Source organism: Denticeps clupeoides, chromosome 3 (assembly GCF_900700375.1).
Source record: "Denticeps clupeoides chromosome 3, fDenClu1.1, whole genome shotgun sequence".
Classification (NCBI taxonomy): domain Eukaryota; kingdom Metazoa; phylum Chordata; class Actinopteri; order Clupeiformes; family Denticipitidae; genus Denticeps; species Denticeps clupeoides.
In genome coordinates this window covers 32,476,059-32,498,485 of record NC_041709.1, presented here as the reverse complement: position 1 = coordinate 32,498,485, position 22,427 = coordinate 32,476,059, and the positions used below count along the sequence as shown (strand labels likewise).

At 47.5% G+C, this 22,427-nt stretch overlaps 1 protein-coding gene across 1 annotated transcript; it reads right to left on the bottom strand.

Annotated features, from left to right (window-relative positions):
• Positions 1-18,111: 18,111 nt before the first annotated feature.
• On the bottom strand, positions 18,112-22,427 carry LOC114785446 (neoverrucotoxin subunit beta-like). Its single transcript, XM_028971725.1, has 3 exons — positions 22,209-22,427; positions 18,825-20,234; positions 18,112-18,629 (listed from the first exon to the last, which is right to left on the bottom strand). The coding sequence occupies exons 1-3, from the start codon at positions 22,300-22,302 to the stop codon at positions 18,112-18,114; spliced, it is 2,022 nt and encodes a 673-aa protein (XP_028827558.1). The 5' UTR covers positions 22,303-22,427.

The window sequence follows — 22,427 nt, the reverse complement described above, 5'->3', positions numbered from 1 at the left end:
CAAAAAACAGAACAGTGAGAGGAACAGGAAGCTGACTTCTCTTTATGGAAGCAGCGTCCCTGCTGCATAATATATTCAGTTCAGCATACATCTCTAGTATCTGTGAATTGTTTTATATTTAGCACTTGATTTTATTTTAGGATTATGTATATTTCATGATTATGTATATAACATGAACCAAAGACCATATTTTAACTTAAAAAAACTGTAGCATGCAGTAATCTCTGATTATTTTTATTAGAAATGTAATGTGCTAATTTTTACAATCTCAAAAAAGTTCCATTCCAGAGGGCTTTCTCAAGTCTGACTGTTTGGAAAAGCAGGTTTATAAACCCTGTGGAATCCTGAAGGTGGTCCCACCACCCATCCTCACCACCTTCTATAGAGGGATTGTTGAGATAATAACCAGCTGCATCACTATCTAGTTTGGGAACTGCACCATACAGGACCGCAAGAGCCTACAGCAGACAGTGAGGACAGCTGAGGAGATCAATGCATCTCCATAACAGACATTTACCACATACGCTGCATCCGGAAAGCAACCAGCATTGTGAAGGATTTTATACACCCCTCACATGCACTCTTCACCCTCCTACCATCCGGGCCCTCACTGCCAGACTCTGCAACAGCTTCTTTCCACAGGGAATCAGTCACCTGAACACTCAGGGACGTTCCACTCTGGACTGACACACACACACTAACACACACACATTAACTCTGTTATATTAAGTAAAATTATCTTTTATTACACAGTACCATTTTGCACAGCAGTACTTGCACCATTTTATTTTTATTATTCATCTCACTAGTTTAGCGTGGTCCGTCTCATTGTTGTCTACATGTTTTAGTTAAATGTTACTCTTGCACTACCTGTAACGCCAGTTTGTCTGTGTCGCACTCGAGCACTTTATGTCAGTAGGTAACTTTGTTTAATTGTAATGAACTTTATTGAAATGACAATAAAGTTGAACTTCAACGACTGCACGCACACGTAATCTGAAGCAGGAAAAAAGGTTAAACACACACACACACACAAATGCCATAAATGTAAATGTAAACGTGTGGTTCCTCCGACTGGCTGGGTTGAGTAAAAGTAAGGTTACCCAGGGTAAAATTTTAGTAAAACTTGAGTAAAAGTACAAAAGTATTTGCCTTCAAGTGTAATTAAGTATCAAAAATAAAAGTAAAGTGATTTATTGTGGCTCTAATGTCTAATTTTAATCGACTTATTAAATGATTAATTACTCTGCCACTGATAACTATTAAAATGATTATATATGTACTTTTACAACATTTATCAGACATCCTTATCCATAACAACTTGCAATCAGTAGGTACAGGGACAGTCTTCCTGGAGACACTTAGGGTTAAGGGTCTTGCTCAAGGACTGGCTTTCAGACCACCTCTAAAAGTGTTTGAAAGCTGAATGTGTAAAAATTGTAGGACTGAATGCTGGAAATGAGTGTGAGTTACTGTGAGCTCACCAATATTGAGAAATGTTGCAAAGTTTTTAATGGACGTTTTGTTTTTCATGTACTTCTCTATTCACAATTTCATTGTTTTGTGAAACTCCAACATCCAACCTGCCATACAATTACATCCAGCCTGCAAGATCATTTAATATAGATCTATTATTATGGCTCGGTGATTTGAAGCACCGAACACACAACCTACATATCCCATAAAGCAAAGCTTCAGCTGCTCTTGCCGAACGTGATCCATTTCTGTAGGTAAAAAGTTGCATTAAACACTATAATATTCAGTCTATAATAGTGTTCATATGTTATTGAAGCAGATTCTCTGACAATTTCTGAATTGTGTACGATAGTTTTTCTCAAAATATAATCATTTTAAGATGCTGGTAACATACCATATTATAAAATACACTTAAACAAGTAACACAGACATTATATTGAAATGCCATTATGGGTAGCGATGTTTTCCCAACCTGTCTAGCTAACATTTCTTTTCTAGCCAACGACTCCTTCAGGCCTTTCTGGTGGTTGGGAACGTAGCGTGTCTCGTCCGGAAGGTTCACTATGGTGTCCTTCCCAGTCAAGCAGCAAATGTCCAGTGCAAGTGCGAGTCGAGCAGGTACAACCGCAGCGTCTTATTGGTCCGACAGTCCTGTGATCGAGTCGGCTAATGAACAATCAACAGGCGGGGTAAGTGCATGAGGTTTGGTCTGAGAAGCAGACAGGGTGGGTGTTAGGGTACGAGTCAAGCTTTATCTAGGCAACGAGGACATCGTCAACCTGCGTGAGGAGCGGGTGATGGGCTCCCAGTGGGTTGTGTGGGATGAAGAGCAGCAGGGCGGGGCCCTTGCATAGCTCCTCCTCCAGGCTGCGGCTCTTGGCCCCGGTGGGGGACAGCCAGTGCAAGATGATCGAACACCCAACTGCAGTTTTGCAAGGTGAAGTTGCGCTCTTTACTAAGAGACACTGGAGAATGAGGGAAAATGTAAGAAGTTGAAAAAAAAAAAAAAAGAAAAGAAAGAAAATCAGAAAGAAAAATCAGGCAAGAGGCAAAGAGGCTTCTCTTGGAGACAGAGACAAAGTTCTCTGACAGGTTGACCTATTCTCAGCCCATATGATTTCTCACACCCTCTCCAGTTTGATATAAAATGCTTATAGTGATCTAGCAGGGGTCTAGTGAAGCACTAATTATGGGTTGAACATGCTGTTTTGCCGCAGGATATATGAAGTGCAGTAAAGCAACCTACAGAGGCGGAGAGGGACGGAGATGATCAGACAAACGTATGTCTCCTGAAATCTATGACGAGGACATATGACACGCGCTTGGCTTTATTGTGACTATGATGGGAGACACATCCAGGGGGCGCCACTAACGGAGGAAGGGGAAAAAAATATTTCTTAAAACTAGTTTGTATTGATGTGTCTTAATAGGAAAAGAACACGACAACATACATTTATCTGCATAGCAAAGCCTATGTAGCAGTAATTATAATAATACAATGTAGTGGCAATAATAATGACAAGTAACTTTCTTATGAGGCCAACGCGGCGCCCCTCCCTCTCCACTACGGCAAGCCAACAGGGCCAATAATTGCCTAATTCACTGCGCATTTTTAAAGGTAACGGCATACAAAAACATTTTGTTGCAAGAAAACAGCGGGGAGATGGGGCTACCACCTTCCTGATAAAACACTCCATGTAAACCACTGTGAAGGGTCCCTTGTACTCAATGGGCCTAAAACTGGGGACTGGGGTAAAGTCACATAAATGAGTGCATTAGTATCCTGAGACCGGCCATTTGGCTTGTCATGAAACACATGAAGACCCTGCTGCCCTCCACCCTGGACCCACTGCAATTCACCTATCGTCCAAACCGTGGACGATGCAATCGCCATCACCCTGCATCTGACCCTCACCCACCTGGACAATAAGGACACATATGCACGAATGCTGATCATAGACTTCAATTCAGCATTCAACACCATCATTCCTCAGCACCTAGTCGAGAAGCTGAGCCTGCTGGGCCTGAACACCTGCCTCTGCAACTGGATCTTGGAATTCCTAAATGAGAGACCTCCGGATTGGGAACAGGATCTCCAACACCACCACACTGAGCACTGGAGCTCCTCAGGGCTGTGTGCTCAGTCCAATGGGGTTCACCTTGCTGACCCATGACTGTGCAGCAATGCACAGCTCCAACCACATCATCAATTTGCAGATGACACGACTGTGGTGGGCCTCTTCTTCAGCAAGAACGATGAGTCAACGTACAGAGAGGACATGCAAGACTGACGGACTGGTGTAAGGTCAACAATCTGTTCCTGTACCTTGGGAAGGAGTGATACAGAGAGGAACGCCCTTCCAGGGTAGAGTGAGCCTGCAAGTGGTGTCAGTGCAGGATTGGTGATGATTTGTCCAATAAGAGAAAAAGTTCTACAGTTGTAGAGGTGGAGAAGTCCAAAGTGTAGTATTAGCAGTTGTCAGGAACCAGGATTTATCTGCTGGTCTCTTCACTGGGGTCTGCCAGTAGTCTGGGCGCTTGGTTCAGTATCTCGGAGAGAACAAACAGCAGCAGCGGCAGGCGGTGGCATCAGGTCAAGCAGGACATTTCATGGATATTGTTGCTGTCTATGTACGCGCTCAGCTGGTGGGTTACGACTTTTTCTAAAAAATTTTGTATAAGTGGAAGGTTGGATATCAGTCTATAATTCGAAAGCTGACTGCGATCAGGATCGGTAGATCTAGAGGAGTACCTCTCCTGGAATGTCAACACCAGCTCAACAGTCAAGAAAGCCCATCAGCGTCTCTATTTCCTGCGGAGGCTGAGGAAAGCCCATCTCCCACCACCCATCCTCACCATCTCCCACCACCCATGATCATCGGAGTCTCTCTTCCCTCCATAATGGTCATTTACCACATACGCTGCATCTGGAAAGCCACCAGCATTGTGAAGGCAAAAATGGCACATCGACATTTTGGGTTCACGGTCAAGAAAGTATTAAAGCGTGCTCGTTCCACGCCACAACATAAAAGGGACATGAATACGAAAGTATAAGACAAATAATATTTTATTGAAAACGTCAAAACAAGAAAACAAACATGTTATTCGAAGTCTAGGGGAAGATACATGATTAATAATTATAACAGTGGTACAGGGATCCACATATTACTCTCTGATGGGCTTAAAAATGTATGAATGGACGGATCATTTAAAATGACCGATAGAAAGCAAGGCCTGGTCTCTCCTCCCACCTCATCAGATGGAGAGATCATGCACGAAGAAGTAATTTAGTAGTCAAGTTCACGGTCCATAATCCGGCCAGAACAGAACAGGCAGCGGCGACATGTGACGTGAAAAGAAACGAAACGAAACGCGTGTCTCGCACGCGACGTGCATACTGGCCTGCTGTCCCGGTTTTACCTGCAGGTGAGCTTGACCGCTAGGACGAGCAGGCAGCTCAGCACGATGGCTCCGCAGAACAGGTCGGGTCTCCGGGCCATCAGATTCACCACCTGCCGGAGAAACACCCGCGACCGGCGCAGCATTACAGATGTCGCGCCGTCCCTCCCATTTATTCTCTCCGGCCCGCCGGGCGCCGGGACGTTTACCTAAAGGGGCGGGAAGGAGCCAGGGGACCAACGCCGAGACACCGACCCACCAGCGAAGCCGCATTCACTCGCAACCATTCTGAGCCAACCTTCCTTTCCCACGTAGACTTAACACTTCCGCTTACGTCAGTTAGGGACCGTCGCGCAGCTATCGAGTAGAAACGAAAAACGTAAAAAGACGTTAGTGCAACTTCTGTTAAGTGTGTGGCCTTAACGACAATCTCTTTGATTTAGAGCCGCGTTTGCATTGTTACCCTTCAGTAAAAAGATTATTTTGTACGTTTGTACGTTTTTTGCCTTTTTTGCGATACTCCCTCATAAGCGTTCACCAGTTGCATCGTGAATGAAACACGGGGGGAATAAATGAATAAATGTGGACCCTGTACGCCGGCCCACCGCAGACTGGACCAACAAATGCGTTGTGCTTTACCATATTTGTAAAGATGGCGGATGATAATGACGTAGGGAACTTTTAATGTAACATTCTACCACATGTCATTAGGTTAAGTTTACATGAACATGTTGGAGAAGCAGAACTGTTTGATTAAATGGAAATGATGTTTCTCCCAGCTAGTCATGATGTCTCTGAGCTCTTATTTACAATCAGAAAATGTCATTAATCCCGATGGAAACTGCTCTGTATCCTTTATCATGAAGAAATAGTTCTTTATATATATATTTTTTTAATTCTTTATACTAAAGAAATTGTTCTGTAGTATTTGTAATATGTAGTGTTAGTATTTAGTTTTCTTTAGTATACTTCAGTGTGAATGAACATTGACATTGTCAGCTATTTAAGTTGCGATAAATTAATATCAGATTTATTAGATATAAAAATGAAATGCTGGAAAATGTTTGTTCGAAAGATTAAGGGTAAATCAGACAGGGATGAAGATCCTCCTGAGCTCAATGCAACCAACATTATATCGGTCCAATGTTTGAACAATCAAAAGCTCCAGCAAATAAAAGAAGAACTTGAAATAATGAGAGCCGAAAGAGACCATGAGAGAACAAGGCGAGAACAACTTGAAAAAGCGCTACTCAATGAGACGGCTAAGAAGGACGAACTGGAAAAACGTTTCCAGGAGCTCCATACGAATCTGGAGAGCAAACAGCGTCTTCACAAAGAGACAATGGAGAATGAGAAGGAAATGTTGAGATGGAAATCGGAAGAAGTCGAAAAAGAGCTCGAAGCAGGAATAAAATTCAGGAAAGAGGCAGAGAGGCTTCTCCTGGAGACAGAGACAAAGTTCTGTGATCAGAAGGAGAGCAAAGAACGTCTCCTCAAAGAAACGCTCCAGAAAATCAAAGAGGAGCTTGAAATAATGACATTCAAAATTTACCATTCACGCACAAGACGAGAAGAACTTGATAAAGCGCTCTCTTTACAAAGAGACAATGGAGAATGAGAAGGAAATGCTGAAAAGAACATTAGATTAGATCCTAAATGTACCATGAGTGCACAGGACGAGAAAATCTTAAAAAGTAGGGAAGAGGCAGAGAGGCTTCTCCTGGAGACGGAGACAAAGCGCCATGATCAGCTGGAGAACAAGCAGGCTCTTTACGAAGAGATGATGTGGAATCAGGAATAGCTGAAATTAAAGAAAATACTGTGTTAAAGTACTGGGTTGGGCAGATTGAGGAGACTGCAGAAATGAAAAGAGACAGACAATAAAAAGATAATAAACATGAATTCATTAATTCATCCCGTATCATGGTTGTTGTAAGCCGTTTTCTTCTGATCTGAATGACGACTGCCTGGGGCAGTGGTGGCCTAGCGGTTAAGGAAGCGGCCCCGTAAAATCTTTCAAACGTGATATTTATTAAAGCAGAACAGAGCAGCTCAGAATATTTTTACAATTGACGAAGATTCAAACCCCGGGCCCCTCCGTCTAAGACTCACAACTTAACCACTCGGCCATGGTGGTTTCTGGATGTGGGCAGAGGTAGAATACCTGTCTTCCTTTTTACCCGTTTACAGAATAAGTGTGTACATGACTGACATGAATTATGCAGAATTATCTCATTCCAATTAGGCAAGAAGGTATGTTTCACCTATTTCAGTGGTGCAACATTAAAAGTTGTCTTCAAAATACAGACTGGGCAAGACAAAGGTGATCAGAGCCTAAACTGACTTAAACTGAATAAAAAAGTAATCTGAAACGTCGTTCATGCATTTATCGTATTTTAACACAGGAGGCGCATGCTGCTGGCTATTCTTTTTACAGTCTGCAGTATAATTCGATTGAAATGTTCCTCTTTTCGTTCTAATGAAGTGTCTGTGTTGTGGTCTTGAAGGTGGTGTACTAGTGTAAATGACTTGCCTGCTATGGAGCTGCAGGGGTCTGCAGATAGTTACTGTGTCTTACAGTGACAGAAGAGGCTGAGTGGGTATGGGAATTCCAAAATAGACCAAAAAACACTTCCCGTCTTTTACTATTCACGTCTCTCGTCATGGGGCTAACCTAATCGGTTTGGACTTGTTCAGCAGTCTGTCCATCAGCCCCTGCTCAAACCAGACGTGCGACCGGTCATGCCTCTGGCTCTTTGTGATGAAGTCACTGCGGAACTCAAAAACCTGCTTGAGCTGGGCATAATTGAGCGGATCGATGCTTCACCCTGGGTCTCCAACTTGGTGCTGGCACGGAAGAAGTCTGGGACTCTCTGGCCGTGCGTTGATCTAAGGTCAGTCAACACAGCTGTTGTCCCTGACAAGTACCCGCTGCCTACTGTGGAGGAACTGGCTGCTAAATTCCATGGCTCTACTGTCTTCTCCAAACTAGACCTTCGACAGGGTTATCTCCAAGTTCCGCTGCATCCCGAGAGCTACAACCTGACCGCTTTTGTCACATACATGGGCGTATTCCGCTATACTAGGATGCCTTTCGGTCTCAGCTCTGCCCCTAGCTGCTTCCAGAAAATCATGTCCACCATCTTTGCTGCAGTTTCGGGGGTAATGATTTATCTGGATGACATTGTGGTGCATGGTCCAACCCTCGCATCACATGATGAGCACCTGGACCGCGTCTTCAAGATCCTGGCAGGTCACAATCTTACGCTAAATGGAGACAAATGTGTTTTCACTGTGCCAGCGGCCGATTTTGTGGGCTTTCGCCTGTCTGGAGAGGGCATCACACCTTTAAATTCTAACGTGGAGGCTGTTCTACATCTCCCTGAGCCCTCCAGCCCAGCCCAGCCCGCATCCTTTCTGGGAATGACTGCATACTACTTGCGTTTTCTCCCTCAATACTCTACCCTTTGCATGCGCCTCACCACCGGTGCTTGCTCACTTTGACCTGTCATGCCCCACTTTTCTGACCTGTGATGCGTCTGGTGTAGCGCTAGGTGCCGTCCTTTCTCAGTGCCAACATGGTTCTGAGCTCCCCATTGCTTTTGCCTCCCAGTCTCTGACTCCGGCCGAGCAGAAGTATTCAGTTGGGGAGCGGGAGGCACTGGCCTGTGTCTGGGCGTGTGAGCGGTGGCATATATACTTGTATGGCCGACATTTCACCCTCCGCACAGACCATCAGACCCTAACGACTCTACTCGCATCTTCAGGCACGGGGCACAGACCGCTCCGGCTCCACCGCTGGTCGGAGAGGCTCCTGCAGTATAATTTCACTCCGCTGTTTACCCCCGGCCGGGACAATGTTGTGGCAGACCTCCTTTCCAGGGCCACTCCAGACACTCCTCCAGGCCCAGCCACGGATACACTGGAGCCAGAGCTTATCCACATGCTACATGGGCCACTCCGGAAGGTTGTGTCTCTACAGGACCTCCAACTGGCTTCAGCACAAGACTCAATGCTGTCACAGCCTTGCACGCACGGTGCCCAAGGATCTGGTGCCATTTCATTGGGTTAAAGATGAGCTGTCCTGTTGGAATGAGGTCTGTGTGGCGAGGGTGACTACAGGCAGTCATCCCCGGCAGCCTACAACCTTGCATATCCTGGCCATGGGACAGGGACACCTAGGCATCGTAAAGGTCAAGCAGCGCTGCCGTGACAGGGTGTGGTGGCCTGGAATCGACAGGGATATTGAATTTGCGGTGAAGGACTGCTCAGCCTGCCTCATCAGTGGAAAGACGGGCCCTCCCACACCTCCGCCACTGCAACCTGTGCAGTGGCCGGGCGGGCCATGGCAGCACGTTCAGCTGGATATCTGTGGGCCATTCCAGGGGGTCCCATATCATCAGCGCTTTCTAGTGGTTGCCTATGACCTGTATTCAAAATGGCCTGAGATCTCCTCCACAGGCACGGTCACGTCTCAGGCGGCCATGGAGTTCCTTGACTGTGTTCTCAAGGTGGGGCCTGCCCAACACCATTACAACAGACAATGGGCCTCAGTTCACCTCCATGGGCTTTCAGACATTCCTCGGGGACAGAGGGATTCGATACACACGCACTGCTTTCTACCACCCAGAGGCTAACGGTGGTGTGGAAAGATTTAACCAGACCTTGAAGAACGGGTTTTCGGGCCCACCTGGCCGATGGCTTGGCCTTTTCCTCAGCCCTGCAGCACACCCTGCTTCATTACAGATCATCTCTCCATTCCACCACTGGAGTCTCCCCAGCTCTCCTCATGCTGGGTAGGGAGCTGCAGCTTCCATTAGACCGACTGCGGCCGCAGCCTGCTCCGCTTACTGCAGTGGCCCTGCGCCGCTTTCGACTTCTGTCGTGACCGTAAGGTTACTTGATGCTCCCACTTTGTCCACCCCAGACACAGGCAACACGCAAAGTACAATTTACACAGTACACTTTATTTGTTGTTCAAATCAACCAGACAAAACGCATGTTGGGGGCGTATGAGAATAACACTGTCCGGAGCTGTTACACATCACTAGTACTGCAGGGTTGATGCCACCCTCCCTGATACACACAGCAAATCGTGACAAAGTTCAGAGCACATGTACAAAACCCACAGTTCATCAAAATAGGAGATCACACCAAACACATGTTACAAACCACAAGTAGAGCACCACAACTTCACATTCTAAGAGGGTTGGGTGGGTAATTGTGCACACGTCGTTCTCCAAGCGCTCCACTCTGCAGCTGAACAGGCCCAAGTCGCCTCCGGAGTGCTCGGCAACAAACTCCGCCCAGTTCCTGGCTAGGTCGTATGAATGGAAACGTAACAAAAGAGTAGGCGCTGTTCCACTCTGTCCAAACTTCCTTTTGGCATCAGCTGCCGTCACTATACGACGATCCCGCTGCAACACAAACACAGTCAGGATGCTAGATGGAACGGTTCAAGTCCACACACAATAGCGCGTCAACGGGAAATTACAACTCCAACGTCCCTGGAGGGGTATTAGCTTGCGTTGTCTGAAACTGGCTGTAGCGCCACTGGCCGCTCCGCCCTCCCCTACGCTGCTGGTCATGGTCCGGCGTCTGGTCGCGTCGCCGCTGTTCGAGCCACTGTCGTTGGTGACGTCACGAGTTCCGGTTCCGGTTCCTCGTCACCCTCTCTCCGCGCCCCCTCACAACTTAAGGTGGACCCTATTTATAAGAGATACCAAAATACCCACAACCAATACCCACCAATTAATCCATCAGAGTCATTGAAAACCAGGCTGATGCAACATATGCACATGGGGAGTGTTGGGCAAGGTACGTTTTGTGTGTGTTCCAGTTTGTGGGTGTTGCTGTAAGGGATTGTGGGTATACGGAAACAAAGACAAAAAGAAGCAGACAGCGTGTCGAGAGTTATTCATTAACAGCAAACATAACATACGCCACCTTCACTCTTACCAACGCAGAGCCACAGACATCAAGCGACAACCTGGACTGGTACCATAAGGTGGAGGCCAAGGTGAACAAGGAGTTGGAGAAGATATGCAACACCGCCCACATCGTGACGGGGGTGGTGCCAGGGTCCAAATGGATGAAAAAGGACAACAGAGAAGTCAACATCCCCAGTCACTTCTGGACCGCCTACTGCTGCACAGGGAAACCGGGCGGTCCTGTGACCAGAGCTGTTCTAGCCCAGACCAATCCTCTCACCATAGACAACAATGTGGTCACCGTGGATGATCTGAACCAGAAGTTGTCTTCTCTGTATGGAAGCAGCGTCCCTGCTACAGGGTTTGAAGTGTTCGTCTCAGTAAGTAAGTGAGATCAGACCCTCAGCAGCTCCTTCAGGTGGAATGAGACATGTTCAATGTCACGTAGAGGCGCTACGTCATAAAGTGAGCGTCAACCTGCTCTGCCTGACAGTAAAGCTGCTTTGCTTTTCTGCTTTATACTGATCATCGCTTTTACTTCATCACACACATCGCTAGTTATAAGTATGAAATATTTAGTGCTTGATTTGACTTTTTTAACTGTATCATGAACCAAATGAAGATAAGACGATAATGTAACCCAAAATGAAAAAAAATTGGTAAGGTGCATTGCTCAGAGATTATTAGAATTATTACTAATGTGATGTTTTATATAATGGTCTATTCTAGCACATTTAGATATTTAATTTCGGACTTGGGCTATACAAGAAATACATGTAGTTGTGCTTAAAACAGTGTTGTGTGTTTTTTGATGGGGGCGGGGGATCTTTGTGGCTCGTGCCCATTGGCTGATGAAAATTCTATAACTGCTTAGAATACTGAAAGTAGGACATTTAAAAGTAAATCTTAAATGCACAGAGGCACTGGTGAGGACATCACAGTAGGTCATCAGGGCTGATAAAACAGGGCAGGAAGAGGAAGGCCCTATTTGGACTTCCTAGGGGCCGGGTCAAGGAGAACGAGGTGTGTTTGAAAAGGAGCCCAGATAAACCGTGACACTTACAATACACACGCTATAGCATAAATTCATAATTTCTTCCATATTTTTTTATTTTACAGCCTCATTCCAAAATGTATTCAATTGTTTTTTTTTTCCTCAGAATTCTACACACAACACCTTATAGTGACAACATGAAAAAAGTTTACTTGAGGTCTTTGCAAAACTTATACTAATTAAAACAACTGAGAAAGCACATATACAGTATGCAGTGCCAAAATTGAGCTCAGGTGCATCCTTTTTCTCAGATGATCACCCTTGTTTGATCACCACCATGTTTCTGCAGCTTAATTGGAGTCCACCCTTGGAAAAATAGTTGATTAGACGTGATTTGGACATGCCAGTCTAGATAAAGTCCCACAGTTGACAGTTCATGTTAGACCACAAACCAAGCATGTAGTCAAAGGAATTTTCTGTAGAATCTGGGGAACATTACAGAAAAAGTCTGCTGCTTTGAGGTCCGAATGAGCACAGCAGCCACCATCACCTGTAAGTGGAAGAAGTTCGAAACCACCAGGACTTTTCCTTGAGCTGGCCGGTCTCCTAAACTGAGCAGCCGTGAGAGAAGGGCCTTAGTCAGGGAGGTGAGCAAGAGTCCGATGAACAGTCTTGCAGAGTGCCAGAGGTCTTCTGTGAACCGAGGAAAGCCGTCTCTGCAGCAATGCGTCAATCAGGCCTGTATGGTAGAGGGGCCAGACGGAAGCCACTCCTTAGTAAAAATCACAGTTTGCCCAAAAGGCATTTGAAGGACTTTCAGACCAAAAAAAACAAAATTCTCTGTTCTGATGAGACAGAGATTGAACTCTATGGTATGAACACCAGGCAGAAACCAGGCACCACTCATCACCTGGCCAATACCATCCCTACAGTGAAGCATGGTGGTGGCGCCATCATGATGTGGGGATGTTGTTTTAGCTGCAGGAAGTAGTCAGGATCGAGGGAAAGATTACTACAGATGACTAGACTCGGTGCTAGTCTCTAACTACTGTTCATCGCTGATGGAGTTTGTGACAGTGAGATACAGACCTCTGTGTGCTGTACGAAGGTGAAGAACGCACACCCTGACAGACTGTTCATTGTCACCGGAGATTTCAATCATGCAAATCTAAAGACAGTTCTTTCTATCAACATGTGGACTTTGCGACGAGAGGGAAAAATGTGCCAGATCTTGTTTACACAAACAACGCCGGCCCGTACCAGGTGGAGCCCCGCCCACATCACGGCCAATAAGACCACATCACAGAACACATACAGACAGCTCGTGAGATGTACAAAACTGGTTCTGAAGCTTGTGAGAAGCCTGCTAGTGGCTCTTTATGCAATACAAAATTAAATAATAAAGGGACCACAGGAGCTTGGACCAGTCTGATTGGTTCATCTGTGTCATGGCCAACGCGCCTCCAGCCCGCTAGAGGGCACCTCACCAGCCTGGGAGATGGCAACCCGGAAGAGGAAATGGAAGCGGGCGGTGGCAAGTATAAAAGGGAGGTAACACCAAGGAGACACGCCCGCTCTTTGTATGAGTTAAATGAGTTGTATGAGTTTACTCGCCAGAGACGCTAGCTCTCTTACCCACGACCTATGATAATTGAGATTCCCGTAATACGACCTTCGCCTGCCCACGACTTCGAGAATTGCCTGATCCCCTGGAAACCACGAAAGGAACCGCGACCGGAACTTCCTGACTCCAACCTCTTCCTGACCTTGAACCTACCTGACCCCTCGGCTAAGACGGGATTCCATGCTCCCCTACCTTTCTCCTCTGTTCTCCTCTGCCCCGGTCCTTCCCAAAGATCCCGAACTGACTCCCCGCTGCGTTGCAGCGCGTCCATTACTTCCTCATTCCTCGCCGGCCAGGCGCCCCCGGTCCTCCTGCCCCGCTCGCCCAGCGTCCTCTACCGGTACGACGGCTTATCCCCACGCCGAAAGTATGTCTGCAACTACGTCATCGAATTCCCCCTGTGACAGTAAGAGCGGGCCATTTCCTGACGTAGCGGACATAGGGTCCATGTAGGAGACACTGGACCAGCTGATCACGTCCCTGCAGCTGCAGCAAGCCACGATCCAGGACCAACGCGACATGCAACTGCAGCAGCAGCGCGCGCTTATTCAGGTTAGCTCCACGCTCGCTGATCTGTCGGCGCAGATCCACGCGCTGCAGTCTCAACCTGGTGGACCCGGTCATTCAGTATCCGCGGCTCCCCCGCCACTCCCACTTACGTCTGCACTGGCGGGCCTCGCACCGCCACCGCTTTACGACGGTAACCCCAAGAAATGTCGCGGTTTTATAACCCAGTGCCGTCTGATACTTCGGCTCCAAGCCGCACACCTTCCCGATGACGAGACGGCGGTCGCGTATATTATTACCCGGTTGACGGGACGCGCGCTGGAATGGGTAACGCCGCTGGTAGAACGACGTGACCCGGTCTGCCTCTCTGTCCCCGCCTTCCTGGACCGCCTCCAGACTGTGTTCCAGGGCGAAACCGGGCGGCGCGCTGCGTCGCTGCGGCTCATGTCGCTGCGCCAGGGAAATCGGAGCGTAAGTGATTACGCGATTGAATTCCGAACCCTGGCGAGCGACAGTGAGTGGACGGACGCCGCGCTCCCCGTCGCGTTCTACCAAGGCCTCCGCGAGGCGGTGAAAGACGAGATGGTGAATCGCGATTGGGGAACCACGCTTGACAGCATAATCACGCTGGCCACGTCCATCGATCGACGTCTCGCCGAGCGCGGCCGAGAACGGCGTAACCACGCCCCTTTCCCTAGTGCCCCCAGAGCACGCTGGCCGGACGCTCCGACGACTCCGCCCCCCCTGGACGTCGACGAACCCATGCAGCTTGGCCGAGCTCGTCTCCCCTGCTCACCCCAGGCGCAGAGCCCCCTGGTGAGCACCAAAGCCTTCCCCTGCTCTACCACCCGCTGCTTGTTTCCCATCACCATCTGCTGGAGGACACCCAAACCTGGCCGTTATGAGGGACAAGCTCTGGTGGATTCTGGAGCAGCCATGAATCTAATTGATATCGACCTGGCCACCCAACTCCAGCTCCCGGTCACCCGGTGTAACCCACCACGTGCAGTCTGGGGGCTGGATGGAAGCCCGTTGGGCTTGGGTCGGGTCCTGTTCCAAACCAAACCCCTACTAATCTGCCTCGAGCCCAACCATATCGAAACCCTGACCTTTTATCTGACCACGACTCCCCATGACCCCATCGTGCTGGGTTACCCCTGGCTGACCGCCCACGAACCCCACATTGACTGGACCACAGGCACCATTAAACAGTGGGGACGCCAATGCGTCCGCCACAACCCTCGACATGCCACAGCAGCGAATCATTCTTGTCCCCAGAATGTCGCTATGGGATGACTTGGCCACACCCCTCAACCCAAGCCATGTCCCCAAAAACGTGGACCCTTCCGAGTGCCTCGCCGCATCGGCCCAGTCCTCCGTGTCTCCCACCTCCGCCAGGCTCACCCATCCCCTCTGCAACCTCCCCAGTCTCCGCCTCCGTCTCCGCAGCGTCGCAACGGCTCTCCGACCCACACCCTGATCTACCGGGCCCGTCAGGAGCCAGGCCTAAGAGGGGGGGCTCTGTCATGGCCAACGCGCCTCCAGCCCGCTAGAGGGCACCTCACCAGCCTGGGAGATGGCAACCCGGAAGAGGAAATGGAAGCGGGCGGTGGCAAGTATAAAAGGGAGGTAACACCAAGGAGACACGCCCGCTCTTTGTATGAGTTAAATGAGTTGTATGAGTTTACTCGCCAGAGACGCTAGCTCTCTTACCCACGACCTACGATAATTGAGATTCCCGTAATACGACCTTCGCCTGCCCACGACTTCGAGAATTGCCTGATCCCCTGGAAACCACGAAAGGAACCGCGACCGGAACTTCCTGACTCCAACCTCTTCCTGACCTTGAACCTACCTGACCCCTCGGCTAAGACGGGATTCCATGCTCCCCTACCTTTCTGCCGCCCAAGACCTACTCCCGTCCTCCCAAAGATACCGAACCATCCTGAAACCCGCCGTCTTCCGGTTCTCCTCTGCCCCGGTCCTTCCCAAAGATCCCGAACTGACTCCCCGCTGCGTTGCAGCGCGTCCATTACTTCCTCATTCCTCGCCGGCCAGGCGCCCCCGGTCCTCCTGCCCCGCTCGCCCAGCGTCCTCTACCGGTACGACGGCTTATCCCCACGCCGAAAGTATGTCTGCAACTACGTCATCGAATTCCCCCTGTGACAATCTGCTTAGTGGAGAGTCAATCTGCATCAGGACTGAATCGGACAACTAAATCCGCCCACAACATAGTGACGTGTGCATTTAAAGGAGAACTACCACTATATATGACTGAACAGTTGTTCTGTCATTGTAGCATAAGCTCCTCACAGGTGTATGAGACCTTAACGTTTGTATTTGAAAACATCATGTGTCGGAAAGGACTTTGTTCCGCTCTGCAACTGTTGAGGTGCCTGTTTCTAGCTGTGGTCGCAAGGTGGCCAGTGCCAGTCGTGGCGGTAACCCCCGTACCCGCTGGTTGACACCAGAGGTTAGGGGAGCCATCAGGCTGAAGAAGGAGGCCTGCAGGGCAAGGCATGGTCTCCAGAAGCAGCAGACAGGTACCGGACGGCCAAGCAGGGTGCAGCAGTGGCAGGCGCCGAGGCAAAATCTTGGGCATGGGAGGAGTTTGGTGAGGCCATGGTGAAAGACTACCAATCGGCTCAAAAGAGGTTCTGGCAAACCATCCGACGCCTCAGGAGAGGAAGGCAGCAACTCGCTCACACTGTTTACAGTGGGGATGGGGAGCTGCTGACGTCGACTGGGGCTATAGTCGGGCAGAGGAAGGAATACCTTGGGGAGCTGCTCAAACCCACCAACGCGCATTCCAAGGAGAAACCAGATTTGGGATACGTGGGTATGGACTGTCCAATCTCAGGGGCAGAAGTTGCTGAGGTAGTCAAACAACTACACAGCGGCAGAGCCCTGGGGGTGGATGAGACCTCCAAATCTGAGACCATCATTCTGGACCGGAAAAAGGGTGGCTTGCCAACTCCGGGTCGGGAGAGAGACCTGCCTCAAGTATCTCGGGGTCTTGTTGGAAGATGGCAGTGATGTGGACGCTGAACTGATCTGTCGAGGTGAAGAGGGAGCTGAGCCAGAAAGTAAGGCTCTCGATTTACCGGTCGATCTACGTCCCAATCCTTACCTATGGCCATGAGCTTTGGGCAATGACCGAAAGAACAAGAACGCGGATACAAGCGGCCGAAATTAGTTTCCTCCGTAGGGTGGCCGGGCACAGCCTTAGATATATGGTGAGGAGCTTGGACATTAGGAAGGGACTCAGAGTAGAACCGCTGCTCCAGTCTGGTCTGGGAACGCCTTGGGGTCTTGCCAGAGGAGCAGGTCAAACAGCCCTGCTGCTTTCCAAGCACTGATGAACGACATCCTCTGAGACCAGCTCAACTGGTTTGTGTTTGTTCACCTAGACAATATTTTTTTCTTCTCTCCTGATCCTGACAGTTCGCCATGTTTTCAAATATCAAGAGATCAGGAAGTACTGGAGATGCTATTGCTCTGGCCCTCATCTACCACACCAGGTAACACATACCATGGTGTTCCAGCTCTCCATTACCCGGTCCCTGCAGGTACCACGCAGACACCGCTCTTTCATATCTACCATATGGTTATGTGCTACTACTGTTTCTTGGGCCACCTCGTTGTTTTCAAACCTATTTGCCCCAAACCTCGCTGTGTAATCTTCCCTTGTATCTGCCTCAAATTCACTCAACCAAGCATCCCGCATGGAGATTTGGTCGGACGGACTTCACAATAATGAAACGCCCACAGACTTCCCATTTGTCTCAGGTGCCCCCTGTTTTTGCTGCTCATGCTCAGACTGGCACACTGTTCACTTTGGAGCATGACAACATTATGGCCAAACACAGTTCTTCAGATCGTCTGCAAATGTGCCTCCCAGAACCGATCCTGACAATTTCACAAAGGTCAGACCCCACACAGGAAGTTTTGTTAACTGTGCTCATTCATTTTAACATGCTAAGTATTTATATATTAAAGACAAGTTATCAAGATTTCAGTCAATCTGAGATTTTATTAATGCTTCAAAGTCATGTCATGAATAAAATGAATAAGCATGAAAAAAATTGAATAATCAACAAACCCTCCACCTTACTAGTAATTCAATATGACAGAAAAAACAATTTATTCATTATACATGTTTTCTGCACGTGGGTGTGTTTCTAAAACAGGCTCACTGACCTATCTGGCTCTATTAACCAGAACCCTGGGTAAAGTGGCTCTGTGAAGATGGCATGGAACTTGTACAGGAGCTTCTCTTCAGATGAGAAGACGCTGTGGAAGGACAGAGTGCCAGCCGTGTAATCCAGATACACCCTGATCCGTCTGGACTCAGACGCACACACGTTTTTAGGGACATTGTTGTGCCAAGCAATGCAAGAATCATCATTGAACTCCAGACCCCAGGACTTTTCGTTCTTTCCAAGGCAAGACTCCCTTCCATATCCTTTCCTGCTCATACTTTTATAAGCCATTCCAATAATAACACCTCCCCCTGTAAACTCAGCCTCCCACCAGCAGTTTCCAGTCAGACCCTCCTTACACAGAGCCTGCGTATAATAATCAAATCGTTCTGGGTTAGCTGGGTACGACTGCCCTTCTTTAACACGTTCAACCTTCTTTCCTCCCTTAGAGATGACTAGTTGTTTGTTAACTGTGTTCGGGTCCAGTAAGATGTTAACTGCAAGAAGAAGAAGAAAATGCTTTAAAACAGGACTTGTGTTTGTGTTTATATAATTTTAGCACAGTTAGTACAGTTCCAACATGACATTCTGCTTGGTAATAGTGCTAATAATGTTACTATTAGTGTATCATTCAGATTACTTTTTTGACATGGACATAACTGAATCAACTCAAATGAAGTAAAAACACATACCATGTCCTGATACATTTGGATCCTTACAGATGCCGTCTTGATACAAACGAACTGAAGCTCCAGGATTGTTGGGATCAGAGATGTAACTGATTAACTGAACGTCATCTTCATAACCTCTCATATTATTTAGGGCCATAAGTAGAACCTCCTTCACTCCTGCTGCCTTGTACCATGGAATTTCTGCTCTCGTGTTTTTGGCATGAGCAGGAATGGTGATGTTGTTCTTGAGGTTCTCAAGGGACTGGCTGATTGTGTTCAGGTACTCCTCCTCATATTTTAGAGACGTGAAGCTGAACATGAAAATCTTATCAACCTCAGGATCTAATAGAAGAACATCAAGCTCAGGGCCTGGACGTTTAATGTCATACTTCATTGTCTTGGTGTATGTGCTCAGGACACCAATCTCAGTCTCTTTCTCATCCAACCAAGAATCCATTTCACTCCTGCTGAATCCAGATGCCTTAAGTTTATCCAGATGATCTCTGAGGACTTTTTCTTCTAAGGTTCCTTCTCTGATAGCAGGCAACATCTCTGCAACTTTCTGCAAGAACACAGCAGTGAAATCCCTCAGCTTGGTTTGGAACAGCTCCAGTTTGTCCCTGATGTCATCAGTCTTCAGAATCTCACTCTTCACCAGTAGATCAGTGCTTCTCATCTCTGCCTCATGGAAATCCTCCATCACTTTCTTCAGCTGAGACACCAGACTTTCTGAGACCATGTTCTTTATCTGTGCAGCTACGTCATTTAACTTATTTAGAGGGTACAGCCAGACCTTCACAGGAACGGCCTTCTCTCCATCCTTCCCCAGCAGAGTGGGCAGCTCTTTGTAGACCAGCACGGCCTCTTCATAGGAAGTGGGGTTCTGCTCTAGTAGGAAGTCACCATGAAATGTACAACTCATGTTCTTCACCATGTCCTTGTCCTCATCATTCATCTCAACTTTTCCCTCTCCACTGATTTCAATTCCTGGAATCTTTTTGATCATCACGCTCAGGTTGCCATGAATCTCCTGCTTTTCAGATTCATCAGCAGCAGTGTCCTCAAACACCATGAAGGCTTCAGCCCCATAGAGAATCCCAACCACCACATGTGTGGCCTCCATTTGATTGAAGACCTCAGGGTATTTCACATTTAAGCCGAGAACCTTCAGCTCCTTGAACTCAGTGGTCCCCTGGTACTTCATTGTTACTCTACACTGATGTTTAGATGAAGCTTTGTCATGGAGGTACTGTGCTGACCCACCAACCTCGACCAGCCCAGCAAAGAAGCTGGCCTGCAGAGAGGCGCTCACATCCAGCAGTTTATGTTTCTCACTGAGTGAGTCAGAGGTTGTGATGTCAAAGTTGCTGTACGGTTGTGCTTCAGATGTTGTTCCTTTCTCAATGTCCTCCACATCCCACAGACTCTTACCTACATCAGGGGAGGACAGTCATCAGCGCACCACCAGGAACTTATCAAGGTTCTCTTTACAGGATTTTTGTCTATCTGACTGACTTGAATTATGTAGAACATCACCGTGTGCTGTGCTGCAGTGTTTCACAATGACAATCACTTCACTTTTCGGGTATTTTTCATTTACATTTACAGCATTTATCAGACGCCCTTATACAGAGCGACTTACAATCAGTAGTTACAGGGACAGTCCCCCTGGAACAACTTAGGGTTATGGTAGTAAGTGGGATTTGAACCTGGGTCTTCTGGTTCATAGGCGAGTGTGTTGCCCACTAGGCTACTACCACCCTAATAGTTTCATCTCTTTCAGTGGTGTAACGTTAAAGTTATTTTTAAATTATGGACTGAGAAATATTAGCAATGTTGCAAGTCAAAGGTGAGAATCTGAAATAAGACCAGAGCCTTAATTTAACTGAAGAAACTGCAATCAGGGAATTTAGCTCTTACAGAGACCTGAACTTACTGCATTGCAAGTTCTGAGACCTGATTCAAGTTTAAAAGTCGCGTGACACGAACATTTCACATTTTGAAATGCAGTGTCTAGAAATGGTGATGGGTATAAAGAGTGCTTTGGTCATTCTGCTTCGCCGTTCAGAGAGCGGCAGCTCAGATGGTCTGATACGGAATTTCTCCTCGTCATAAGGGGCTCTATTTTTTCTGGAAAAACGCAGACACGACTTCCTGTCTTCTCCAAACTGTGTTGGTTGGTGAGCGGTGTTGATGACGTCATTTTCGCAAAACTTCTATAGGCCGCTCGCCTCCTCGTCCCGCCTCTCTCCTCCTCATTAGCATTTAAAGGTACAGACGCAGCTCTATTGGGGGGGGGGGGGGCTCTGCATCACTGCCGTTGCTATTTTTTTGTCCCATGCGGAAGCCTGAGTTCAGACTGTATCCAGGGCACACAAGCTACTATGCTAAGTGGTGCTAAGGTATGTGGGCATAATGCTACATCAAGTTAAACTGTGTGTACTTATGTGTGTACATCTCTTTCTAAGCCCTGTGCAACACAGCCATGAGCCTTACGAACGGAAGGTATATGATAGGCTGCTGAAGCACTTGAAGTGAAGTTAAAGTGACTAGTTGTCACATGTGACACACCTCAGCACAGGCACCCAGTGTACACAATGAAATGTGGTCTCTGCATTTCACCCATACCTTACTAATCCTTGGCTGGGAAATTACTCTAAATACTTAACTTTTTCAGTGGTGGCTCAAATGATACAGAGGTACTATTTTAATTTGTGTGTGTGTGTGTATGTGTGTATAATTAACTGGAACTGGAATATATTATGTAAATACTATATATATCAGCAGCTAAATACTATATATATATCTTTATCACTCTTATAATTCATTAAATATGTGTGTATTCCTGATGTTACGTATAATGAGCATATTGTGCTGCTGATCACCAGCTGAACATCTGTTCTCAGCAGAATACACAATATAATTATCTGTAAATTTTCCAATATTTTTTCTTTCTTATCTACACGAATAAGAAAAAATGGTAATCACACTGAATGTGGTTGGCAGATGTGGCCTAGCGGTTAAGGAAGCGGCCCCGTAATCAGAAGTTTGTCGGTTCAAATCCCAAATCACCAAGGTGCCACTGAGGTGCCACTGAGCAAGGTACCGTCCCCACACACTACTCCCCGGGCACCTGTAATAGCTGCCCACTGCTCACCAAGGGTGATGGTAAATCACAGAGGACACATTTTACTTCACTTTAAGAATATATTTGATCTTTTCCACCACTACCTGCATTCCACATACTGTACAGGTGTGTGGTTTAGGTGCTTAAATTGCCCTGTATTTCTTGTATGCTACCCCAAAACAATCTCAGATCCATCCTGGCCACCCCACTTAAAATTTCCTGCCTCTGCCACTGTGTGTTCTGGTCTTGAAGGTGGTGTACTAGTGTAAATGACTTACCTGCTAGGAAGCTGTCATTTCTTGCATTATATAACGCGCCGAGATGCAGGGGTCTGCCGAGGGCTTTAATGGCCACGAGATCAGAAGAGTTCATGACTGCAGAACAAGAAAAGTTTAATGTACATGTAGTTACTGTGTCTTACAGTGAATTATACTTTGTTTGCATTTAAAGGACTTTCACCAGATTGTGATTTTTCTCCAAATCACACAGAACACACA

Coding starts and splice junctions, on each gene's coding strand:
- LOC114785446 (XM_028971725.1), bottom strand. CDS start 22,302: ATGAACTCTTCTGATCTCGTGGCCATTAAAGCCCTCGGCAGACCCCTG. Junction 20,235..22,208: donor AAATGACAGCTTCCTAGCAG/GTAAGTCATTTA, acceptor CCCCTGATGTAG/GTAAGAGTCTGTGGGATGTG. Junction 18,630..18,824: donor TCCAAATGTATCAGGACATG/GTATGTGTTTTT, acceptor TTCTTCTTGCAG/TTAACATCTTACTGGACCCG.